Here is a 21,139-nt window from a genome sequence, read left to right on the forward strand (position 1 = left end):
AGATTCGGGATTCCAGAAGTGATTGAAAGTGATCAAGGACCTGCCTTCACTGCAGAAGTTATCAAATCAATCTGGGAGATGATTGGGGCGGATTTGGGCCTGCATATACTCCTCATCATCCTCAAAGTAGCGTCAAAGTTGAAAGGCACTTTGAAAAACAAAATTCTTAAAGGCAGTAAATTAAAGCCAGTAAAGAATTGTCACTTCAATGGCCGGAGGTGCTGCCTATTGCCCTATACTCAGTCCGAAATACCCAGAGACAACCCACAGGGGTCACACTATATGAGATCTTGTTTGGGGGCCACCTAGAATGGATCCATATTACCCACAGCAGCTTAGTTCAGGGAATGATAAGCTTGTGAATTTTGTTGTCGGACTTGTTAAAGAGTTAAAACTAACACATGCTACAGTGTACTCTTCTATTCCAGACTCGGATCTTGAATCAGGTACTTACAGCATCCAGCCTGGAGATTTTGTCTGGATAAAGAATCACGTGCGAGGCCCACTGGATGCCAGATTTGAAGGGCCCTACCAAGTGTTGCTTACATCACCTACGGCTGTGAAGGTCGAACATAATGGGTCCACGCATCCCATTGCAAGAAGGCGGACTCAGACCCACAACCCTGATGCTCCTTTTTTTTGATGACGCTAGTTATGTGGGAAGCCTTTGTTATGGTAACACGTGCATAACAAGCAATTATTACTAAAGAGAATGATATTCCACTTTTCTTGTACAACACTTCCATGATTGTGGTGACTTTCCAATTTGATTACTGTGGGATAGTATCTTGTAGGGGGTATGAGAGATTGAGTAGTTACTGGTTAAGAGCTTTGTGGGTGGACCCTGACAATATTAGTGTCACTGACAATTACTGGGAACAGAAATGTGGGTGCTGTTGGGTGGAACACAGGTGACTACGACTGGGGAATGTGCCTTAACTAAAACAATAATGTCTGTTTACCTTATATCCGAGTCCCAGAAATCCAAAGAGGAAATAAAGGCTGTGTTTGCAAGTACTTACAGGGCCAAGAGAGACGTTAACACTAAAGGCAGTTTTGACCCACATATATATATTGATGTTCTCTGAGTGCTTAGGGGGGTGCCAGACGAATTCAAGGCCTGTAACCTCATCAGGAGCATGCCCAGCCGTTGTAGGGAGGTCATACAGGCATGTGGAGGCCACACACAATACTGAGCCTCATTTTGACTTGTTTTAAGGACATTACATCAAAGTTGGAGCAGCCTGTAGTGTGTTTTTCCACTTTAATTTTGGGGGTGACTCCTAATCCAGGCCTCCATTGGTTAATAAATTTGATTTCCATGAATGATTTTTGTGTGATTTTGTTGTCAGCGCATTCAATTTTGTACAGAACGAAGTATTCAATGAGAATATTTCATTCATTCAGATCTAGGATGTGTTATTTGAGTGTTCTTTTTATTTTTTTGAGCAGCGTATATATTATAGAAAATCAATTACTTTCATTTAATAGATTACCTAATCAGTGTGAATTAATATAGAAATGATGGAATAATCTGTGTGTATGTACAGTACAGACCAAAAGTTTGGACACACCTTCTCATTTAAAGATCTTTCTGTATTTTCATGACTTTGAAATTGTACATTCACACTGAAGGCATCAAAACTATGAATTAACACATGTGGAATTATATACTTAACAAAAAAGTGTGAAACAACTGAAAATATGTTGTATATTCTAGGTTCTTCAAAGTAGCCACCTTTTGCTTTGATGACTGCTTTGCACACTCTTGGCATTCTCTTGATGAGCTTCAAGAGGTAGTCACCGGAAATGGTCTTCCAACAATCTTGAAGGAGTTCCCAGAGATGCTTAGCACTTGTTGGCCCTTTTGCCTTCACTCTGCGGTCCAACTCACCCCAAACCATCTCGATTGGGTTCAGGTCGGGTGACTGTGGAGGCCAGGTCATCTAGCGTAGCACCCCATCACTCTCCTTCTTAGTCAAATAGCCCTTACACAGCCTGGAGGTGTGTTTGGGATCACTGTCCTGTTGAAAAATAAATGATGTTCCAACTAAACGCAAACCGGATGGAATAACATGCCGCTGCAAGATGCTGTGGTAGCCATGCTGGTTCAGTATGCCTTCAATTTTGAATAAATCCCCAACAGTGTCACCAGCAAAGCACCCCCACACCATCACACCTCCTCCTCCATGCTTCACGGTGGGAACCAGGCATGTAGAGTCCATCCTTTCACCTTTTCTGCGTCACACAAAGAAAAGGTGGTTGGAACCAAAGATCTCAAATTTGGACTCATCAGACCAAAGCACAAATTTCCACTGGTCTAATGTCCATTCCTTGTGTTCTTTAGCCCAAACAAGTCTCTTCTGCTTGTTGCCTGTCCTTAGCAGTGGTTTCCTAGCAACTATTTTACCATGAAGACCTGCTGCACAAAGTCTCCTCTTAACAGTTGTTGTAGAGATGTGTTTGCTGCTAGAACTCTGTGTGGCATTGACCTGGTCTCTAATCTGAGCTGCTGTTAACCTGCGATTTCAAAGGCTGGTGACACGGATAAACTTATCCTCAGTAGCAGAGGTGACTCTTGGTCTTCCTTTCCTGGGGTGGTCCTCATGTGAGCCAGTTTCTTTGTAGCGCTTGATGGTTTTTGCAACTGCACTTGGGGACACATGCAAAGTTTGCCCAGTTTTTCGGACTGACTGACCTTCATTTCTTAAAGTAATGATGGCCACTCGTTTTTTTTTTACTTAGCTGCTTTTTTCTTGCCATAATACAAATTCTAACAGTCTATTCAGTAGGAATATCAGCCGTGTATCCACCAGACTTCTGCACAACACAACTGATGGTCCCAACCCCATTTATAAGGCAAGAAATCCCACTTATTAAACCCGACAGGGCACACCTGTGAAGTGAAAACCATTTCCGGTGACTACCTCTTGAAGCTCATCAAGAGAATGCCAACAGTGTGCAAAGCAGTCATCAAAGCAAAAGGTGGCTACTTTGAAGAACCTAGAATATAAAGACATATTTTCAGTTGTTTCAAACTTTTTTGTTAAGTATATAATTCCACATGTGTTAATTCATAGTTTTGATGCCTTCAGTGTGAATGTACAATTTTCATAGTCATGAAAATACCGAAAAATATTTAAATGAGAAGGTGTGTCCAAACTTTTGGTCTGTACTGTATGTATGCAAATGTGTATATGCACATGGATTATGTTAATAGTTAATGAATATATAACCAACAGCTCCTGTTTTTATTGTAGACACAATCAACTAAATGATTTCCTGGGAATGACGTATGCATGTGCATGGCTGATAACAGAGAGATTCATGTCGAGTTGGCAAAGATGGCGCTGAGAGACAAACTCACCCCCTCCCATCGGAATTCCTAAGGAGTTACTCAGACCAAGAGATACATGGAGAAGCAAATTGCAGTGTGCCGAGTTATCAGAAAGAGCAATGAATTTTACTAATCCCACCTAGAAGAAGAATACTATATAACCCCATGTCTACGTAATAAAGGATGCCATTTTGCGTGGTTCAGTCTCGGAGTGAAGTTTTTCAACCAGATTAGCAAATTTGGTTAATTAGCTTCTTTGCATGCACTTGGACATCTTTAATTTGGAGAAGAGCAGTTAACTAGTGTATCTTAAATTGGTGAAACCTCCACAATGAGGTGTGCCTCTTTGCGTTGGTTTAAAAAGGTTGTTCTGCTATTGCCTGCTGGGAAGGCTGGGTTATCATAAACTGGTGTTAATGGGCCTGGTATGGATGAGATGTGAAGGGACCTATTACCCTGCTCGAGATAGAGAATGAGGTTTCTTGTGAGGAAGGGAGTTAGGCTTCTGCCTTCGCCAGCAATTCTTGTGGACCATAACTGTGCCCGGGGATCACGTTTGGAAAGATCTTATTCTAGACCAACCCATTTCTTGCTACCCTCATGATGGTCAAGGATACAAGTTCCTAAAGAAGCATGACTATAAAGAGAGAGGTCGGGCAAGCCCGCTCCCCCCTTTGTTTAGATCTACTTAAGAGAAAATACAGTGGGTACGGAAAGTATTCAGACCCCTTTAAATTTTTCACTCTTTGTTTCATTGCAGCGATTTGATAAAATCTAAAAAGTTCATTTTTTTCTCATTAAAGTACACTCTCCACCCCATCTTGACTGAAAAAAAAACAGAAATGTAGAAATTTTTGCAAATTAAAAAAGAAAAACTGAAATATTACATGGTCATAAGTATTCAGACCCTTTGCTTAGACACTCATATTTAAGTCACATGCTGTCCGTTTCCTTGTGATCCTCCTTGAGATGGTTCTACTCCTTCATTGGAGTCCAGCTGTGTTTAATTAAACTGATAGGACTTGATTTGGAAAGGCACACACCTGTCTATATAAGACCTCACAGCTCACAGTGCATGTCAGACCAAATGAGAATCATGAGCTCAAAAGGAACAGCCCAAGGAGCTCAGAGACAGAATTGTGGTAAGGCACAGATCTGGCCAAGGTTACAAAAGAAATTTTGCATTACTCAAGGTTCCTAAGAGCACAGTTTTTCCTTAAATGGAAAAAGTTTGGGACCACCAGAAGTCTTCCTAGACCTGGCCGTCCAGCCAAACTGAGCAATCATGGGAGAAGAGCCTTGGTGAGAAAGGTAAAGAAGAACCCCAAGATCACTATGGCTGAGCTCTAGAAATGCAGTAGGGAGATCGGAGAAAGTTCCACAAAGTCAACTATCATTGTAGCCCTCCACCAGTCGGGCCTTTATGGCAGAGTGGCTCGACGGAAGTCTCTCCTCAGTGCAAGACATATGAAAGCCTGCATAGAGTTTGCTCAAAAACACATGAAGGACTCCCAGACTATGAGAAATAAGATTCTCTGGTCTGATGAGACGAAGTTAGAACTTTTTGGTGATAATTCTAAGGGGTATGTGTGGAGAAAAACAGGCACTGTTCATCACCTGCCCAATACAATCCCAACAGTGAAACAAGGTGGTGGCAGCATCATGCTATGAGGGTGTTTTTCAGCTATAGGGACAGGAAGACTAGTTGCAATTGAAGGAAACATGATGGCGGCCAAGTACAGAGATATCCTGGATGAAAACCTCTTCCAAGGTGCTCTGAACCTCAGACTTGGCCGAAAGTTCAACTTCCAACAAGACAATGACCCTTAGCACACAGCTAAAATAACAAAGGAGTGGCTTCAGAACAACTCTGTGACCATTCTTGACTGGCCCAGCCAGAGCCCTGACCTAAACCCAATTGAGCATCTCTGGAGAGACCTAAAAATAGCTGTCCACTAACGTTCACCATCCAATCTGACGGAACTGGAGAGGATCTGCAAGGAGGAATGGCAGAGGATCCCCAAATCCAGGTGTGAAAAACTTGTTGCATCATTCCCAAAAAGACTCATGTACTAGCTCAAAAGGGTGTTTCTACTCAATACTGGGCAAAGGGTCTGAATACTTATGACCATGTGATATTTCAGTTTTTCTTTTTTAATATTTGCAAAAATGTCTACATTTCTGTTTTTTTTCAGTCAAGATGCCGGTGACGCTGGAGTCTGGACCTGAGCAACGGCAGCAGGTGAGGAGGAGTGAGGTGAGTAATTGATTTTTTTTTTTTTTAATGTATGGAGGCATGGGGCATTATATTGGGGGGGGGTGACATCCTGCATGGGGCACTATAAAGAGGGGGGGCAACGTCCCGCATGGGGCATTATATGGTGGGGGAAAGGGACGACATCTTGCATGGGGCATTATATGGTGGGGGAAAGGGACATCCTGCATGGGGCATTATATGGTGGGGGAAAGGGGACATCCTGCATGTGGCATTATATGGAAGGGGGGGGGCATCCTGCATGTGGCATTATATGGAAGGGGGGGGGCATCCTGCATGTGGCATTATATGGAGGGGGGGGGGCATCCTGCATGTGGCCATTATATGGGGGGGAGGGGGCATCCTGCATGTGGCCATTATATGGGGGGGGGGGGCATCCTGCATGGGGCATTATATGGGGGGAGGGGAACAGCCTGCATGGGCCATTATAAGGGGGGGAACAGCCTGCATAGGGCATTATGTGGGGGGAACAGCCTGCATGGAGCATTATATGGGGGCCAGTATCCTGTATGGAGCGTTATATGGGGGGCCAGTATTCTGTATGGAGCGATTTGCCGGTTTCTGAGCTATGGTGTTATTTACAATAGATATCACTCATGTAATGTAAGAAGTGAAATCTTTGCATTGTACTATATATATATATATATTTCTGCGGTATCTGTGCATCATGAATCATGGTACGTGTTAAAGAGGCCCACTGAGACTCTTTCGGCCAGGGCCCAGAAAAACCAGGAGCCGACCCTGACTGGGAGGTACAGCGGTATTGTTTGAAAGCGTGTCAAGAGATCCATTTTTATGGTACTGATCCTGCCAAACCAAGATAATTGTAATTTGTTCCATTTCTCCGTGTCAAGCTCTGTTCTATGTAAAGCATTCTTGAAGTTATCTTCATACAGATTAAATGTTTTATCTGGTAGTTTTATGCCTAAATAAGTAATCGATTCAGAGCACCAGTTGAAGGGGAAGTAGGTATATAGTTGAGCCACCAGAGATGGTTGTAGTGATATGTTCATTATTTGGGATTTATGTGAATTTATTTTGAAATTACTAAGGGATCTGAATTTATGTAGTTCCGATATAATATTTGGTATGCCAACAAGTGGGGATGTGATATACAAGAGAATGTCATCTGCAAATAATGCTAGTTTATGTACTTCTGATTGTGTCTTTACTCCTTTGATTGATGTGTTGCTACGTAATCCAACTGCTAGGTATTCCATAGTTAGAATATATAATAGGGGTGACAGAGGGCATCCCTGTCTTGTGCCATTTCTAATTGGAAATGGGCTCGAGAGAGACCTGTTAACCTTAACCTGAGCAGAAGGAGAACTATATAAAGCTGCTATTCTCTGCATCAAGTTTTCTCGTAGGCCAATTCCCTCAAGTGCCAGGAACATAAATTCCCAGTGGACCCTGTTGAGCGCTTTTTCAACATCAATTGACAGGATACACATGGGTTCTTCCCCCCTCTCCGCCCCACCAGTCAAGGAAATAGTCCTTATGGTGTTCTCTTGCTTCACACCCTGGGATGAAACCCACCTGATCCTGACTAATCCAACTTGGGAGAAGGGGGCATTGCCTTTTCGAAATCATCTTCGCATACATTTTGATATCAATATTTATCAAGGAAATGGGACAGAAATTGCTACATGATGAAAGGTCCTTCTCGGGTTTGGGGAGTACTGAAATTTGGGCAGATAGGGCCTGAGGTGGGAAGGAACCCCTGGACGAGACATGATTGCACATTGATAAAAAGATGGGGCTTAATAGATCTTTAAACTGTTTATAAAAAACGGCAGCATATCCTTCAGGGCCTGGGCTCTTGCCCATCTTTAATTCTTTTATGGTTGTGGCTACTTCTTCAGATGTGAATTTTTTTCTAAATCTACTAGTATCTCGTCTGATATTGTGGGTAACTTATTTTTTTGTAAATAATCTTGGATCTTATTTCGAAGTAGTTGTGTGGGGAGGTCTTTATGATGTCCAGTTATGTTATAAAGATTTGTAGTAATCACTAAAGCATGAGAGAATGTTGCCGGTGTTGTAGACCTTTTTCCCCTTGATGTTTTTAATAGAAGGAATATAAGTGTATGGGTTACGTATATGTATAGCTCTGGCCAGAAATTTGCCGTTTTTATTGTCCAAGTTACATAGTTACATAGTTAGTAAAGCCGAATAAAGACATGCGTCCATCAAGTTCGACCTGTTAGTTCTGTAATTGCTAAAGTTGATCCAGAGGAGGGCAAAAACCCCAAATGATTTAGCCAATCTTCACCTGAGGAAAAATTCCCTCCCGACTCTGAAACCAGCAGTCAGAATAAATCCCTGTATCAACCTACTATTTTATTCTATTTTTAAGTATACGCTGAAATCTGCCTGGTATCTAGAAAAGCATCCAGTCCCCGCTTGAACTGGTGTAGTGAATCTGACATTACGGTCTCCTCACTCAGTGAATTCCATATTCTCACTGCTCTTACCGTAAAGAACCCCTTCCTATGCTGGTGCTGAAACCTTTTCTCTTCCAGTCTTAGTGAATGCCCTCTGGTTACCGTAATATCCCTCCTTTTGAACAAATCCCGGGCAAGGTCTCTATACTGTCCCCTAACATATTTGTACACATTTATTATGTCCCCCCTCAACCTTCTCTTTTCCAGGTTGAATAGTCCTAGTTTTGCCAACCTCTCTGGGTATTGCAGTCCCTCCATTCCCCTTATTAATTTTGTTGCCCTCCTTTGTACCTTTTCAAGCTCGTTTATATCCTTTCTATATATTGGGGCCCATAACTGAGCACGTGATAGAAGCGACTTCTGATTCGATCTCTAAAGCAGCGTGTTTTCTAGTCTATCACAGTAAGAAACTTCTTTCTAGTTGAGGAAAGTTATAAAAGTGTGTTAGCAGATCTAGGTCTTGTTTGTGCTGTGATTCTAGTTTTAGAATTTTGTGAGGAGAGTTTAGCTATTTCGGCCATACGTTCTGTTTTGAGACGCGAACCATGTGTTATGAATATGCCTCTCAGAACACCTTTCAACGTTTCCCATTTGATAACTGGTGAAGTGGGGTCTCCCTCGTGATCGACCACAAAATTGTTGATTGCTTGTTCTATTTCCGTTTTACATTGAGAGTCTTAGAGCAGGTTTTCATTTAAGCACCAAGAGAAACTTGATCTTGAATGAGGGTCTAGTGTCATTGAAAGATATATGGGGGTGTGATCTGACCACAAGATTGACCCCATCTCTGCCTCTAAAGGTAAAACTAACAAATTATGGGAGATAAAGAAATAATAGATTCTTATGAATTTGTGAGAAGAACTAATCTTTAGTGTTAGGGTGAAGAACCCTCCAGACATTCACCAGTCTCACACTATGTAGCTGATTTTTTGACCTGCTGGATAGAGGATGAGTGGTATGAGGACTTACCGGAAGAAACATCCATTCCGGGATTCATGGGAAGGTTGAAGTCGCCTCCGTGTATCACAGGAGAAGAGCCAGCAAACTCCTCTAGAAGCCTCTTACATGTTGCACCAAATCTCTGTTGTCCTTGATTTGAGAAATAGACGTTAGCAATGACAAGTTTACGTGAGGCCCAGGATACCTTCAGAAATAAGTATCTACCTTCTTTATCTATTAGAGACGAGGCTAATATTTCAGGTATGAAAGATTCATGGAATGCTACTGAGACTCCTTTAGATTTGGAACTTAGATTGTTGCTGTGAAACCACTTTGGATAATATTTCCAAAGGCAATTCGGCACAGTGCCGGTTTTAAAATGAGTCACCTGGAGCAATAACACTGAGACATGCTGTTTATGGTGTGAGTACAACACCTGTCTTCTTTTCTCTTGGATATTTAGCCCCTTCACATTAAGGCTATGTGCCCACGATGCAGAAATGCTCCGGATTTTTCCTGTGCGTTTCTCATTTCCCTGGCAGAAAAACCGCATGCGGATTGTACATGCGTTTTTCCTGCCAGGGACATGCGGATGTGAAGCGTTCTTCACATGCATTTCCCATGCGGGTTGTCAAGTGCTTTCCAAGCGATTTTAGCATCACTTGGAAATTGCTTGACAACTTGGTCACACTATATAAATCCATGCAACTGGCATGGATTTATAAAGTGTGACCGTAAAGAATGGTAAAAAATAAAAAAATAAATCTATACTTACCTTCTGATGGCCCCTGGAGTCTTTATCCGATGCGTCTCGGCTTGCCGGCAGCTCGAGGTACACTGAAAGGACCTGCCGACGTCAGCGTCGCGTGACCCATCACATGACTAAATGACGTCAGCGCAGGTCCTTTAGTCTACTGCAAACTGCCGGCAAGCAGAGACAAGGATACCGGGGACCATCAGAAGGTAAGAATAATGTTTATTTTTTATTTTATTCTATTTTTTACAGGTTCTATGGTACCTGGGTCTGGAGGAGAGTCTCCTCTTCTCCGGACCCGGGTACCATCCGCACATTGAAACGCTTGGATTCCGCATGTACAGATGCAGTGATAAGAAATCCAAGCGTTCCAATACAAGTCAAAGGTAGCGAAAAAGCCGCGTTTACGCAAAATTAATGGTAGTGGTGCGGATTTTTCCGCAATGATAATCCGCAGAGGAAATTTCCACAGCATGTGCACAGCACATGCGGATTATCATTGGGGAACATGGCAGGCCTTCTACCAAGCGGTTTTTAAGCGTTTCTGCAGCAGAATTGCCACTGCGGAAACGCTTAAAAAACGCATAGTGGGCACACAGCCTGAAGGAGCAAAACTTTATTTTATCCATACTGATTACATTTACCCAGGGTTTGAGGATTTAACTGCTTATCTAGGGGAGAGACCGGGGAATTGCAGTGGGAAGGATTAAGAAGGGAAGTGCGTAAGGGGGTAAAGAAAGGAGGTGTAGAGGAAAGAGGAGAGTTTAAGAGAGTGATGCTAGAGCACCATAAGTCAAGCGCCATTGGTGAGGAGATTGGTAGTGTTCTCTACCTTTGGCACCCGAAAGGAAGGGATAAAGCCTGAGAGGGTCCGTTGCACCCCCCACCTCCCAAAGTGTTTTTTAGGTAACAATCATAACTACTTTAATTTAACCTTTTAAATAACAATAACATACTATATTTAACTGGAGATGTATGGTCAGAAGAAAAATCAATAACAGTTCGCCTAGAGTTATTTCATGACTCCAGACTATGGTTAGTCATGCGTCGTGTCAGTCAAATGAGTAAATGGATATTTCTGGGAACGTCTGACACTTAGAGAGCTTCTTATGAGTAACCTACCGACTATTTCTAAAGGCTGACTACCACTTGTCTCTAAACACATTATAACAAACAAATCTATTAACTGTTTAGAGTTCCCTCCAACGAAATGGTGTCAAGGCCCAAGGAGGGAAGAGGGGAGAAAAATTAGTTTATGGAGGAGAATTCAAAATAAGCACAAAGTCCCTTCAGGTGACATTGGGAACAGTTCCATGTCTCTTCTGCCTTTTGGCATGTTGCACATTTTGCCATCTTGGAGGGTCAGTTGGAAGTTGTGGAATCTGTGGCCATTCAGGAAGGTCGATCATTGGGAGCTCAAAAGTTCCCAGAAAGTTAGCTAGGTCTCCCGATTCTTTGGAAAATTGCAGTTTTCCCTCCCATGAAAGCTATCAGTTGGAAGGGATAGCCCCATTTATTTGTGATGTCTTTTTGTTTAAGGCCCATCAGAAGGGGTTTTAGAGCTCTTCTTTGTTGTAACGCTAGTCTGGAAAGGTCCAAAAGCAGCATAATTTGGGATCCAGAATAGTTAAAGGTCCCTTTTTGTCTTGCTGCTGTCATGATGGCCTCCTTGACTTTGTAATAATGTACTCTGCAGATCATAGAATCATAGAATGGTAGAGTTGGAGGGGACCTCCTGGGTCATCTGGTCCAACCCCCTGCTCAAAGGATTCACTAAATCATCTCAGACAGATGTCTGTCCAGCCTCTGTTTGAAGACGTCCATTGAAGGGGAACTCACCACCTCTCGTGGCAGCCTGTTCCACTCATTAATCACCCTAACTGTCAAAAAGTTTTTTCTAATATCTAATCTGTGTCTCCTCCCATTTAGTTTCATCCCATTGCTTCTAGTCTTTCCTTGTGCAAATGAGAATAAAGATGATCCTTCTACAATGTGACAGCCCTTGACATATTTGTAGACAGCTATTAAGTCTCCTCTCAGTCTTCTTTTTTGCAAGCTAAACATTCCCAAATCCTGCAACCGTTCCTCATAGGACAGGGTTTGCAGACCAGTCACCATTCTGGTCGCTCTTCTCTGAACTTGCTCCAGTTTGTCTATGTCTTTTTTAAAATGTGGTGCCCAAAACTGTACACAGTATTCCAGATGAGGTCTGACCAAAGAGGAGTAAAGACCGATAATGACTTCACGTGATCTAGACTGTATGCTTCTGTTAATACATCCCAGAATTGTATTTGCCTTTTTTGCTGCTGCATCACACTGTTGACTCATGTTCAGTCTATGATCTATTAGTATACCTAAGTCTTTTTCACATGTACTGTTGCTTAGCTCTATTCCTCCCATTCTGTATATGCTTTTTTCATTTTTATTGCCCAGATGTAGTACTTTGCATTTTTCCCTGTTAAAAACCATTCTGTTGGTTGCTGCCCACTGCTCCAGTTTATTTAGGTCTTTTTGAATCCTCTCTCTCTCTTCTCTAGTATTAGCTATCCCTCCTAGCTTTGTGTCATCAGCAAATTTAATCAGTTTACCCTCAATTCCTTCATCTAAATCATTGATAAAGATGTTGAACAATACAGGTCCCAGGACGGAGCCCTGTGGTACCCCACTTGAGACATTCATCCAGCTGGATGTGAAGCCATTTACAACCACCTTTGAGTCCGATCACTAAGCCAGTTATGAATCCACCTAACAGTTGCCTGGTCCATTGCATACTTGGTCATTTTTTCAATAAGGATGGTGTGAGATACTTTGTCAAATGCTTTGCTGAAGTCAAGATATACTATATCTACAGCATTTCCCTGATCCACCCAGTCAGTGATTCTGTCATAGAAGGAAATTAAGTTAGTCTGACATGACTTGTTAGTTACAAACCCATGCTGACTCTGGTTAATCACTTCATTCTTATCCAGGTACTTACATACATGTTGTTTAATAATTTGTTCAAAGATCTTTCCTGGTATAGAAGTCAGACTCACCGGCCTATAGTTCCCTGGGTCCACCTTCTTCCCCTTTTTGAAGATAGGAACAACATTTGCTCTTCTCCAGTCTTCTGGGACTTCTCCTGTTCTCCAAGAATTTTCAAAGATTATGGAGAGTGGTTCTAAAATTTCTTCTACGATCTCCTTCAGTACTCTGGGGTGTAATTCATCTGGACCTGGAGACTTGAACTCATTTATGTTAGCTAAATATTCCCTCACAATCTTTCTGTTTACAGATAACTTGGATTCTTCTATTCCTTTAAAAGGACAGTGAAGATCAGTTGATGTTACATTTTCTTTCTGAGAGAAAACAGATGCAAAATAGGAATTAAAAAGTTCGGCCTTCTCAACATCCTCTCTAACCATTTCTCCATTTTCATCCTGTAAAAATCCTATAGCATCTTTGACTTTTCTTTTACTTTTGACATACCCCCAAAATCCTTTTTTATTGCTTTTGACATCTCTTGCAAGCCTTAATTCATTGTCAGCTTTAGCTAACGTGATACGTGCCCTACAGGATCTGCAGACTGCATTATAATCTTCTTTAGATATGCCTCCTTCTTTCCATTTAATAAACATTTCTTTCTTTCTTTTTAGCATGTGTTTAAGTTCTGTGTTCATCCATCCTGGTTTCCTTAAATGCTTCCCATTCTTCCTACTTTTCGGGATTGTTAACGATTGTGCTTTGAGAATCTCATTTTTAAAAATTTCCCATCCTTCCTGGACATTTTTGTCCTTAAGGACATCCAGCCATTGGATCCCTCCTATTCTTTTTCTGAGTCTCTTAAAATCTGCCTTTCTAAAATCTAACCTTGAAGTTTGAGTCTTCACATGTCTTCCTCCTCTAGTTATCCAAAATTCTATAATAGCATGATCGCTGCCTCCTAGGGTCCCAGCCACCTTTACCTCCTCAACCATTTCCTCCCTGTTTATAAGGATTAGATCCAAAGTAGCAGATCCCCTTGTTTTCTCCCCTACCTTTTGGAAGATAAAGTTGTCAGCAAGAGAGGATAAGAATTTGCTTGACCTGTTAGTTTTACTTGAGAGAGATTCCCAACAAATGTCTGGATAGTTGAAATCTCCCATGACCACTACGTCATATTTTTTGGAGAACTTGGTCATTTGATGCATAAAGAGTTCATCCATATCTTCAGCTTGCCCAGGTGGCCTGTAGTAAATGCCTACAATGGTGTCCTTTCCGTTGTTCTCTCCTTGTATTCTTACCCAAACAGTTTCCACAGAACTCCCAGTCTCTGAAGCTTCAATCTCTGTGCAGATATACGCTTTTCTAACATACAATGCGACACCTCCTCCTCGTTTATCAAGTCTGTTTCTTGCAAATAAGTTATATCCTTTTAGCCTTTTATTCCAATCATGTGTATCGTCCCACCAAGTTTCAGTGATTCCAATGACATCATATTCCTTTTCCTGCATTAGTAGTTCCAATTCTCCTTGTTTGTTGCCCATGCTTTGTGCATTTGTATAAAAACATTTTAGTTTGTGATTGGTTTCTCTTCCTCCCATATTTTTATTATTTAAATTGTTTTGTCTTTGTTCTTCCTTTCCACTTCCAGTAGCAGAGATCTCAATAGTATTTGTCAGCTGTATGGCTTTTTCTGGCCTTTTGCTTCCCTTCCCACATTGTTCTAGTTTAAAGCTCTCCTGATGAGTGTAGCAAGGCGACTTCCAAATGCATGTTTTCCAGTCTTCGTAAGGTGCACCCCATCTCTAGCAAGTAGTCCATCGTATAGGTAATTCATTCCGTGATCCAGAAATCCAAATCCTTGTTGACGGCACCATCGACGTAGCCAGTTGTTCACCTGTAGAATCTTATTCCACCTCATTGTTCCATGGTCATCCACTGGGAGGATGGATGAGAAGACCACCTGCGCTCCCAATTCTTTCACTTTCTTGCCTAAGTCTTCAAAGTCTCTGCAGATGGTTTCCAGGTCCTTTCTTGCGGTGTCATTTGTCCCCACATGTATTAGCAGGAATGGGTAGATGACATCCCTAGGGCGGGATTCCAATGTTGGTTTGGGCACAGAGACCTGTGGATGCGATCGAACTCTATTGAGTTGGCTTCACGGTCTCCTAATATGTCCAAGAATAGTTTTTGCACTGTGTGATCAAGTTGAGAAGATGAAATGGATTCTGGTAGACCACGTATGTGTATATGTTATTTTGTCTATTGCGTTTTTCTAGGTCCTCCATGCCGAATGCTATATCCTCTAATTGGAGCGCATGGATGGTTATATGGTCTCTATGAGATTGTAGGTCTTGTATTATATCTTCCTGGGATTTCTCAACCTCCTCAATATGTGTAGTGAATTCTGCTTTCAAATTATTAATTTCTTTTTTGTAGGAGTTTTCTAGTCTGCAGACGAATCTCTCTAGTTCTTTTTTGGTGGGTAAAGCTTTTATGTATTTGCTTAGTTCAGAGATGTTCATATCGTCTGCAAGTTTCGCTGTCTCCTTCATATTCTTCCATTAATTTCCAGGGTGAGCCACAGGATCGGTGATCACTTATTGATCGTTTGGGTCCGAACGTTGGAAAACTCACCTATCGGAAGAATGGGGAACTTTTATCCCTGACAGGACACTTATTCCCATTTTAAAATGCAGCATCAGGTGGGACGTCTGACCGCAGCTCCTTTCATTCTCTTTGGGGCTTCCAGAAAAAAAAACAAGAACAGCCACTGAGGGAATGAATGGATCAGTGGTCAAGTCGCACATGAGCTCCAGTCTAATGGGGATAAAAGCTCCACATTCTACCAATCGGTGTGGGTCCCAGCAGTCCGACCCCCACTAATCAATAATTTCTCACTTATCCTGTGGAGAAGCGATTGCTTGTTTTCACCGGAGAACCCCAGTAAGTGCATCTTGTTCCAAGTATTTAATCACTAATGGAAATAAAGAATCTTCTCCTAATTAGTATCAGAGAGAACAAATGACCACCACACCAACAGTACCACATACAAGGGAGAAATATTGCCACACCATGGCCAGGCCACATATTACCACCATATAGTGACCGAATAATACCACATACAAGGGAGAAATATCACCACACAGTGACCAGACCAGATATTAATAGCATATAGCATTCAGATAATTCCCCATCATTTCTCTCCCCCACCTCCATCATTGCTCTCCCCCACCTCCTCCATCATTTCTCTCCCCCACCTTCTCCATCATTGTCATATCTCCCCCACCTTCTCCATCATTGCCATATCTCCCCCCACTACCTGAAGAATGGGGAAGTTTTATCCCTGACAAGCCATGCATATCTCCCCCTACCTCCTCCTTTTTAACATATTTATTAATGACCTTGTAGGGGCATATAGAGTAGTATTTCAATATTTGCAGATGACACTAAACTCTGCAGGGTAATCAATACAAAGGAGGACAATTTTATATTACAGGAGGATCTATGTAAACTAGAGCTTGGGCAGATAAATGGCAAATGAGCTTTAATGGGGATAAATATAAGGTAATGCACTTGGGCAGAGGAAATAAAATGTATAATTACACTGGGCAAAACTGTCACTGAAAAAGACCTGGGTGTATTGGTGGACGACAAGCTCACGTTTGGTGGCCAGTGTCAGGCAGCTGAAGCAAAGACAAATAAAATAATGGGATGCATTAAAAGAGGCATAGATGCTCATGACGAGAACATAATTTTACCTCTATACAAGTCACTAGTGCGACCACACTTAGAATACTGAGTACAGTTCTGGTCTCCGGTGTATAAGAAAGACATAGCTGAACTGGAGCGGGTGCAGAGAAGAGCGACCAAGGTTATTAGAGGACTGGGGGGTCTGAATTACAAAGACAGGTTATTACACTTGGAGTTATTTCGTTTGGAAAAATGAAAGGCTTAGGGGTGATCTTATTACTATGTACAAGTATATGAGGGGACAGTACAAAGGCCTTTCTACTGATCTTTTTACTCCGAGGCATGAGACTGGGACAAGGGGGCATCTTCTACGTCTGGAGGAAAGAAAGTTTAATCATAATCATTCTTTACTTTAAGAGCAGTGAGACTATGGAACTCTTTGCCGCATGATGTTGTAATGAGTGATTCACTACTAAAATTTAAGAAGGGCATGGATGCCTTTATTGAAAAGTATAATATTGCAGGTTATAAATACTAGATTCCTTGATAGGGCGTTGATCCAGGGAACTAGTCTGATTGTCATATGGAGTCAGGAAGGATTTTTTTCCCCAATGTGGAGCTTAGTGTTTGCCACATGTTTTTATTTGCCTTTCTCTGGATCAACATGTTAGGCTATGGGTTGAACTAGAAGAACTTAAGGCCCCGTCTCACATAGCGATATCGCTAGCGATATCGCTGCTAAGTCACGGTTTTGGTGACTCACCAGCGACCTCACCAGCGATGTCGCTGTGTGTGACACTTTGCAACGATCAGGCCCCTGCTGTGAGGTCGCTGATCGCTGCAAAGTGTCCTGGACCATTTTTTGGTCGTTGGTCTCCCGCTGGCCAGCACACATCGCTGTGTGTGACCAGCGGGACCAACGATCTGGCTGGTAACTATGGTAAATATCAGGTTACTAGGGGCACGCGCGCACTTAGTAACCCGCTGTTTACCATGGATACCACTCTGCTACGGTGCGCGGAGGGTCCCGCGCACCGTAGCAGAGTGGTATCCATGGTAAACAGCGGGTTACTAGGGCAGCAGGCTGGTAACGGGAGCAGGACATCGTGGAACGATTCTTTCCACGATATCGCTGCTCCCCTGATCGCTGGTGAGCCTGCCTGTTTGACAGCTCACCAGCGATGCAGCAACGATCCCTGACAGGTCGTATCGTTGTCGGGATCGCTGCTGCATCGCTTAGTGTGACGGGGCCCTTAGTCTTCCTTCAACCTTAAAAACTATGTTACTATGTTACCTCCTCCATCATCATTGCCATATCTCCCCCTACCTCCTCCGTCATCATTGCCATATCTCCCCCAACTGCTCCATCACCAGTGCCATGCACATCTCCCCCTACCTCCTCCAACACCATGCCATGCACATCTCCCTTCACCTCCTCCATCACCATGCCATGCATATCTCCCTTCACCTCCTCCATCATCATGCCATGCATATCTCCCCTCACCTCTCCCATTGTCATGCCATATCTTCCCCCACCTCCTCCAACACCATGCCATGCATATCTCCCCCTACCTCCTACATCACCATTGCTCTCCCTGATCTCCCTCCACCATCACCATCGCTCTCCCTCATCTCCCCCCACCTCCTCCATCACCATTGCTTTTCCTCATCTCCCCTCACCATCACCATTGCTCTCCCTCATCTCCCCTCACCATCACCATTGCTCTCCCTCATCTCCCCTCACCATCACCATTGCTCTCCCTCATCTCCCCCCACCTCCACCATAGCTCTCCCTCATCTCCAGTCTTAGTTTAAAAAAAAAACACTTACCTCTCAGCACGCTCCCCTGCAGCATTGTCCTCTGCCCGGCATCTTTCTCCCTGACACAGGCTCATCATATCATGTCGTGTCTGCAGCGGAGCTGGAGGGATCGCTCCCTGCCCGCCGCACAGGATGAGGGCAATCTGGCCATGGGCCCCCGGATCCTGGGGGTCCGAGAAGCAGGCCAGATTTCCCTCATCAGCCGCACTGCAAGGGCCCTTCTGACCCTCAGGCCATGTAAACCAGGGGCCCCGTGCATCCTGCTTGGGGGCCCCCTGAGGATCCGGGCCCACCGGAGAATTCTCCGGTGTCCCAGTGCCCCAGCCCGACCCTGCCCGCGGGTGCCAGTAGGGTCTTGGTAGGGAGGAATATCAGGAGAGCAGATCTAAGACAAATCTGCCCAGAGAGAGACTCAGGCCACACATATCAATAATTATTAATACAAGAATAAAGATTGCGGCACCTTCTCTTAAACAAAAGTCTGGAAAAGTCATGTAACTGTATAAAAAGTGCATGTTAGAGAGGCAGAATCTCTCAGTAGAGATGGTCATTGGTTCACCAATCTGGACAATTGTGTCTAAAAATTATCGAACAACTTTTTAAAAAAAAGTTCCTCATTGTAAAATTGCAAAAAACTTTGAATATCCCACCATCTACCATACATAATATTATCAAAAGACTCAGATTCTGGAGAAATCCATGTACACAAGGGACAAGGTTGGCGGTCAATAAGGATACTTGTTATCTATGGGCCCTCAGACGGCAATGCAGGAGGAACAGGCATGATTCAATTGTGCAAGTCACCTCATGGGCTCAGGAATATTTCCAGAAATCATGGTCAATGAACGCAGTTCACCGTGCAATCCATAAATAAAAGTTAAAGCTCTATCATGCAAAGAAGAAGCTAATATCAAACACAATCCAGAAAAGCTGCTGTCTTCTCTGGGCCATAGTTTGTTTAAAATTAACAGAGGCAAAATGGAAAAATTGTTCTGTAGTCAGATGTATCAAAATTTTAAATTGTTTATGGAAACCACCGCTGAGTCCTGCAATCAAGAGGAGATGGGACCATCCGGCTTCTTATCAGGGCAGTGTTTAGAAGTCTGCATCTCTGATGGTATGGGGTTGCATTAGTGTCTATGGCATTGGCAGGTTACACATATTTAATGCTCAGCATTGATTGGACCTTTCAAGAAGTCTTGTGCCTGCAGAAGTCATTACCCTCTTCAACTCCTGACAGTTTCCCCTCCCATTGACTTTTGCAGTGACTCATAAGTCATACAGGCAAGATTGACCTCCTGTTGCTACTTGGAGCTTAGAAGGATTCAGCTAGTCAGTTTTTTAATCACGTGATGTGATTAAAATATCTGTTTTCTATTAGGTCTATGACATCACATGATTAAAAAACTGACTAACTGAATCCTTCTAAGCTCGATGTATCAACAGGAGGTAAATTTTGCCTGTATGACTCATGAGTCACTGCAAAAGTCAAAGGCACTGGGGAGGGAAGGAGAAGCTGTGTCAAGAGTTGAAGAGGGGAATGACTTCTGCAGGCACAAGACACTTCCTGTAAATCAGAGGAAACATAAAAATTAGCTGGGTAGAAAGGCAACACACAGAGAGAGACACCCCCACACCCACAGAGAGAGAGAGAGACACCCATACCCACAGAGAGACAGAGACACCCACACCTACAGAGAGACAGAGACACCCACACCCAGAGAGAGAGAGAGACACACCCACCCACAGAGAGACACCCACCCACAGAGAGAGAGAGACACCCACAGAGAGACACCCACCCACAGAGAGAGAGAGACACCCACCCACAGAGAGAGAGAGACACCCACCCACAGAGAGAGAGAGACACCCACCCACAGAGAGAGAGACACCCACAGAGAGAGAGAGACACACACAGAGAGAGAGAGACACACACACAGCCACAGAGAGAGAGACACACACAGCCACAGAGAGAGAGAGAGACACACACAGCCACAGAGAGAGAGAGAGACACACACAGCCACAGAGAGAGAGAGAGACACACACACAGCCACAGAGAGAGACACACACAGCCACAGAGAGAGAGACACACACAGCCACAGAGAGAGAGAAAGAGAGACACACAGCCACAGAGAGAGAGAGAGACACACACAGCCACAGAGAGAGAGACACACACACAGCCACAGAGAGAGACACACACAGCCACAGAGAGAGAGAGACACACAGCCACAGAGAGAGAGAAAGAGAGACACACAGCCACAGAGAGAGAGAAAGAGAGACACACAGCCACAGAGAGAGAGAAAGAGAGACACACAGCCACAGAGAGAGAGAGACACCCACAGAGAGAGAGAGAGAGAGAGACACGCAAAGAGAGAGAGAGAGAGAGAGAGACACGCAAAGAGAGAGAGAGAGACACCCACAGGGAGAGAGAGAGAGACCCACAGACAGAGACATACACCCCCACAGAGACACACCACCACAGAGACAGAGAGACACACACACAGCCACAGAGAGAGAGACACACACACAGCCACAGAGTGAGAGAGAGACACACACACACAGCCACAGAGAGAGAGACACACACACAGCCACAGAGAGAGAGAGAAAGACACACACACAGCCACAGAGAGAGAGAGATAGACACACACACAGCCACAGAGAGAGAGAGAGACACACACAGCCACAGAGAGAGAGAGAGAGAGACACACAGCCACAGAGAGAGAGAGAGAGACACAGCCACAGAGAGATAGAGACACACAGCCACAGAGAGAGAGAGACACAGCCACAGAGAGAGAGAGAGAGAGACACAGCCACAGAGAGAGAGAGAGAGAGAGAGACACAGCCACAGAGAGAGAGAGAGAGACACAGCCACAGAGAGAGAGAGAGACACACAGCCACACAGAGAGAGACACACA

General features: G+C 43.6%; 1 protein-coding gene and 1 long non-coding RNA gene across 4 annotated transcripts in view; one reads left to right on the plus strand and one right to left on the minus strand.

Annotated features, from left to right (window-relative positions):
• The window catches only part of LOC141273827 (uncharacterized), a 123,940-nt gene extending 120,406 nt beyond the window's left edge, over positions 1–3,534 (plus strand). The window contains exons 3-4 of one of the 2 annotated variants that reach the window (XR_012322141.1): positions 429–675; positions 3,261–3,534. This is a non-coding gene — a long non-coding RNA (uncharacterized lncRNA). The remainder of the gene's footprint in view (positions 1–428; positions 676–3,260) is intronic. The other variant, XR_012322140.1, reaches the window with a different exon arrangement.
• LOC141273825 (uncharacterized) overlaps positions 1–9,203 on the minus strand; it is a 100,507-nt gene extending 91,304 nt beyond the window's left edge. For both annotated transcript variants that reach the window (XM_073686214.1, XM_073686212.1), the window contains exon 1: positions 9,029–9,203. In XM_073686214.1, coding sequence (XP_073542315.1) covers positions 9,029–9,040 — 12 coding nt within the window. In that variant the 5' untranslated portion in view covers positions 9,041–9,203. The remainder of the gene's footprint in view (positions 1–9,028) is intronic.
• Positions 9,204–21,139: the final 11,936 nt, after the last annotated feature.

This window comes from Phyllobates terribilis, unplaced genomic scaffold (genome assembly GCF_046119375.1).
Source record: "Phyllobates terribilis strain yellow unplaced genomic scaffold, ASM4611937v1 Scaffold_5__5_contigs__length_657084704, whole genome shotgun sequence".
Taxonomy (NCBI): Eukaryota; Metazoa; Chordata; class Amphibia; order Anura; family Dendrobatidae; genus Phyllobates; species Phyllobates terribilis.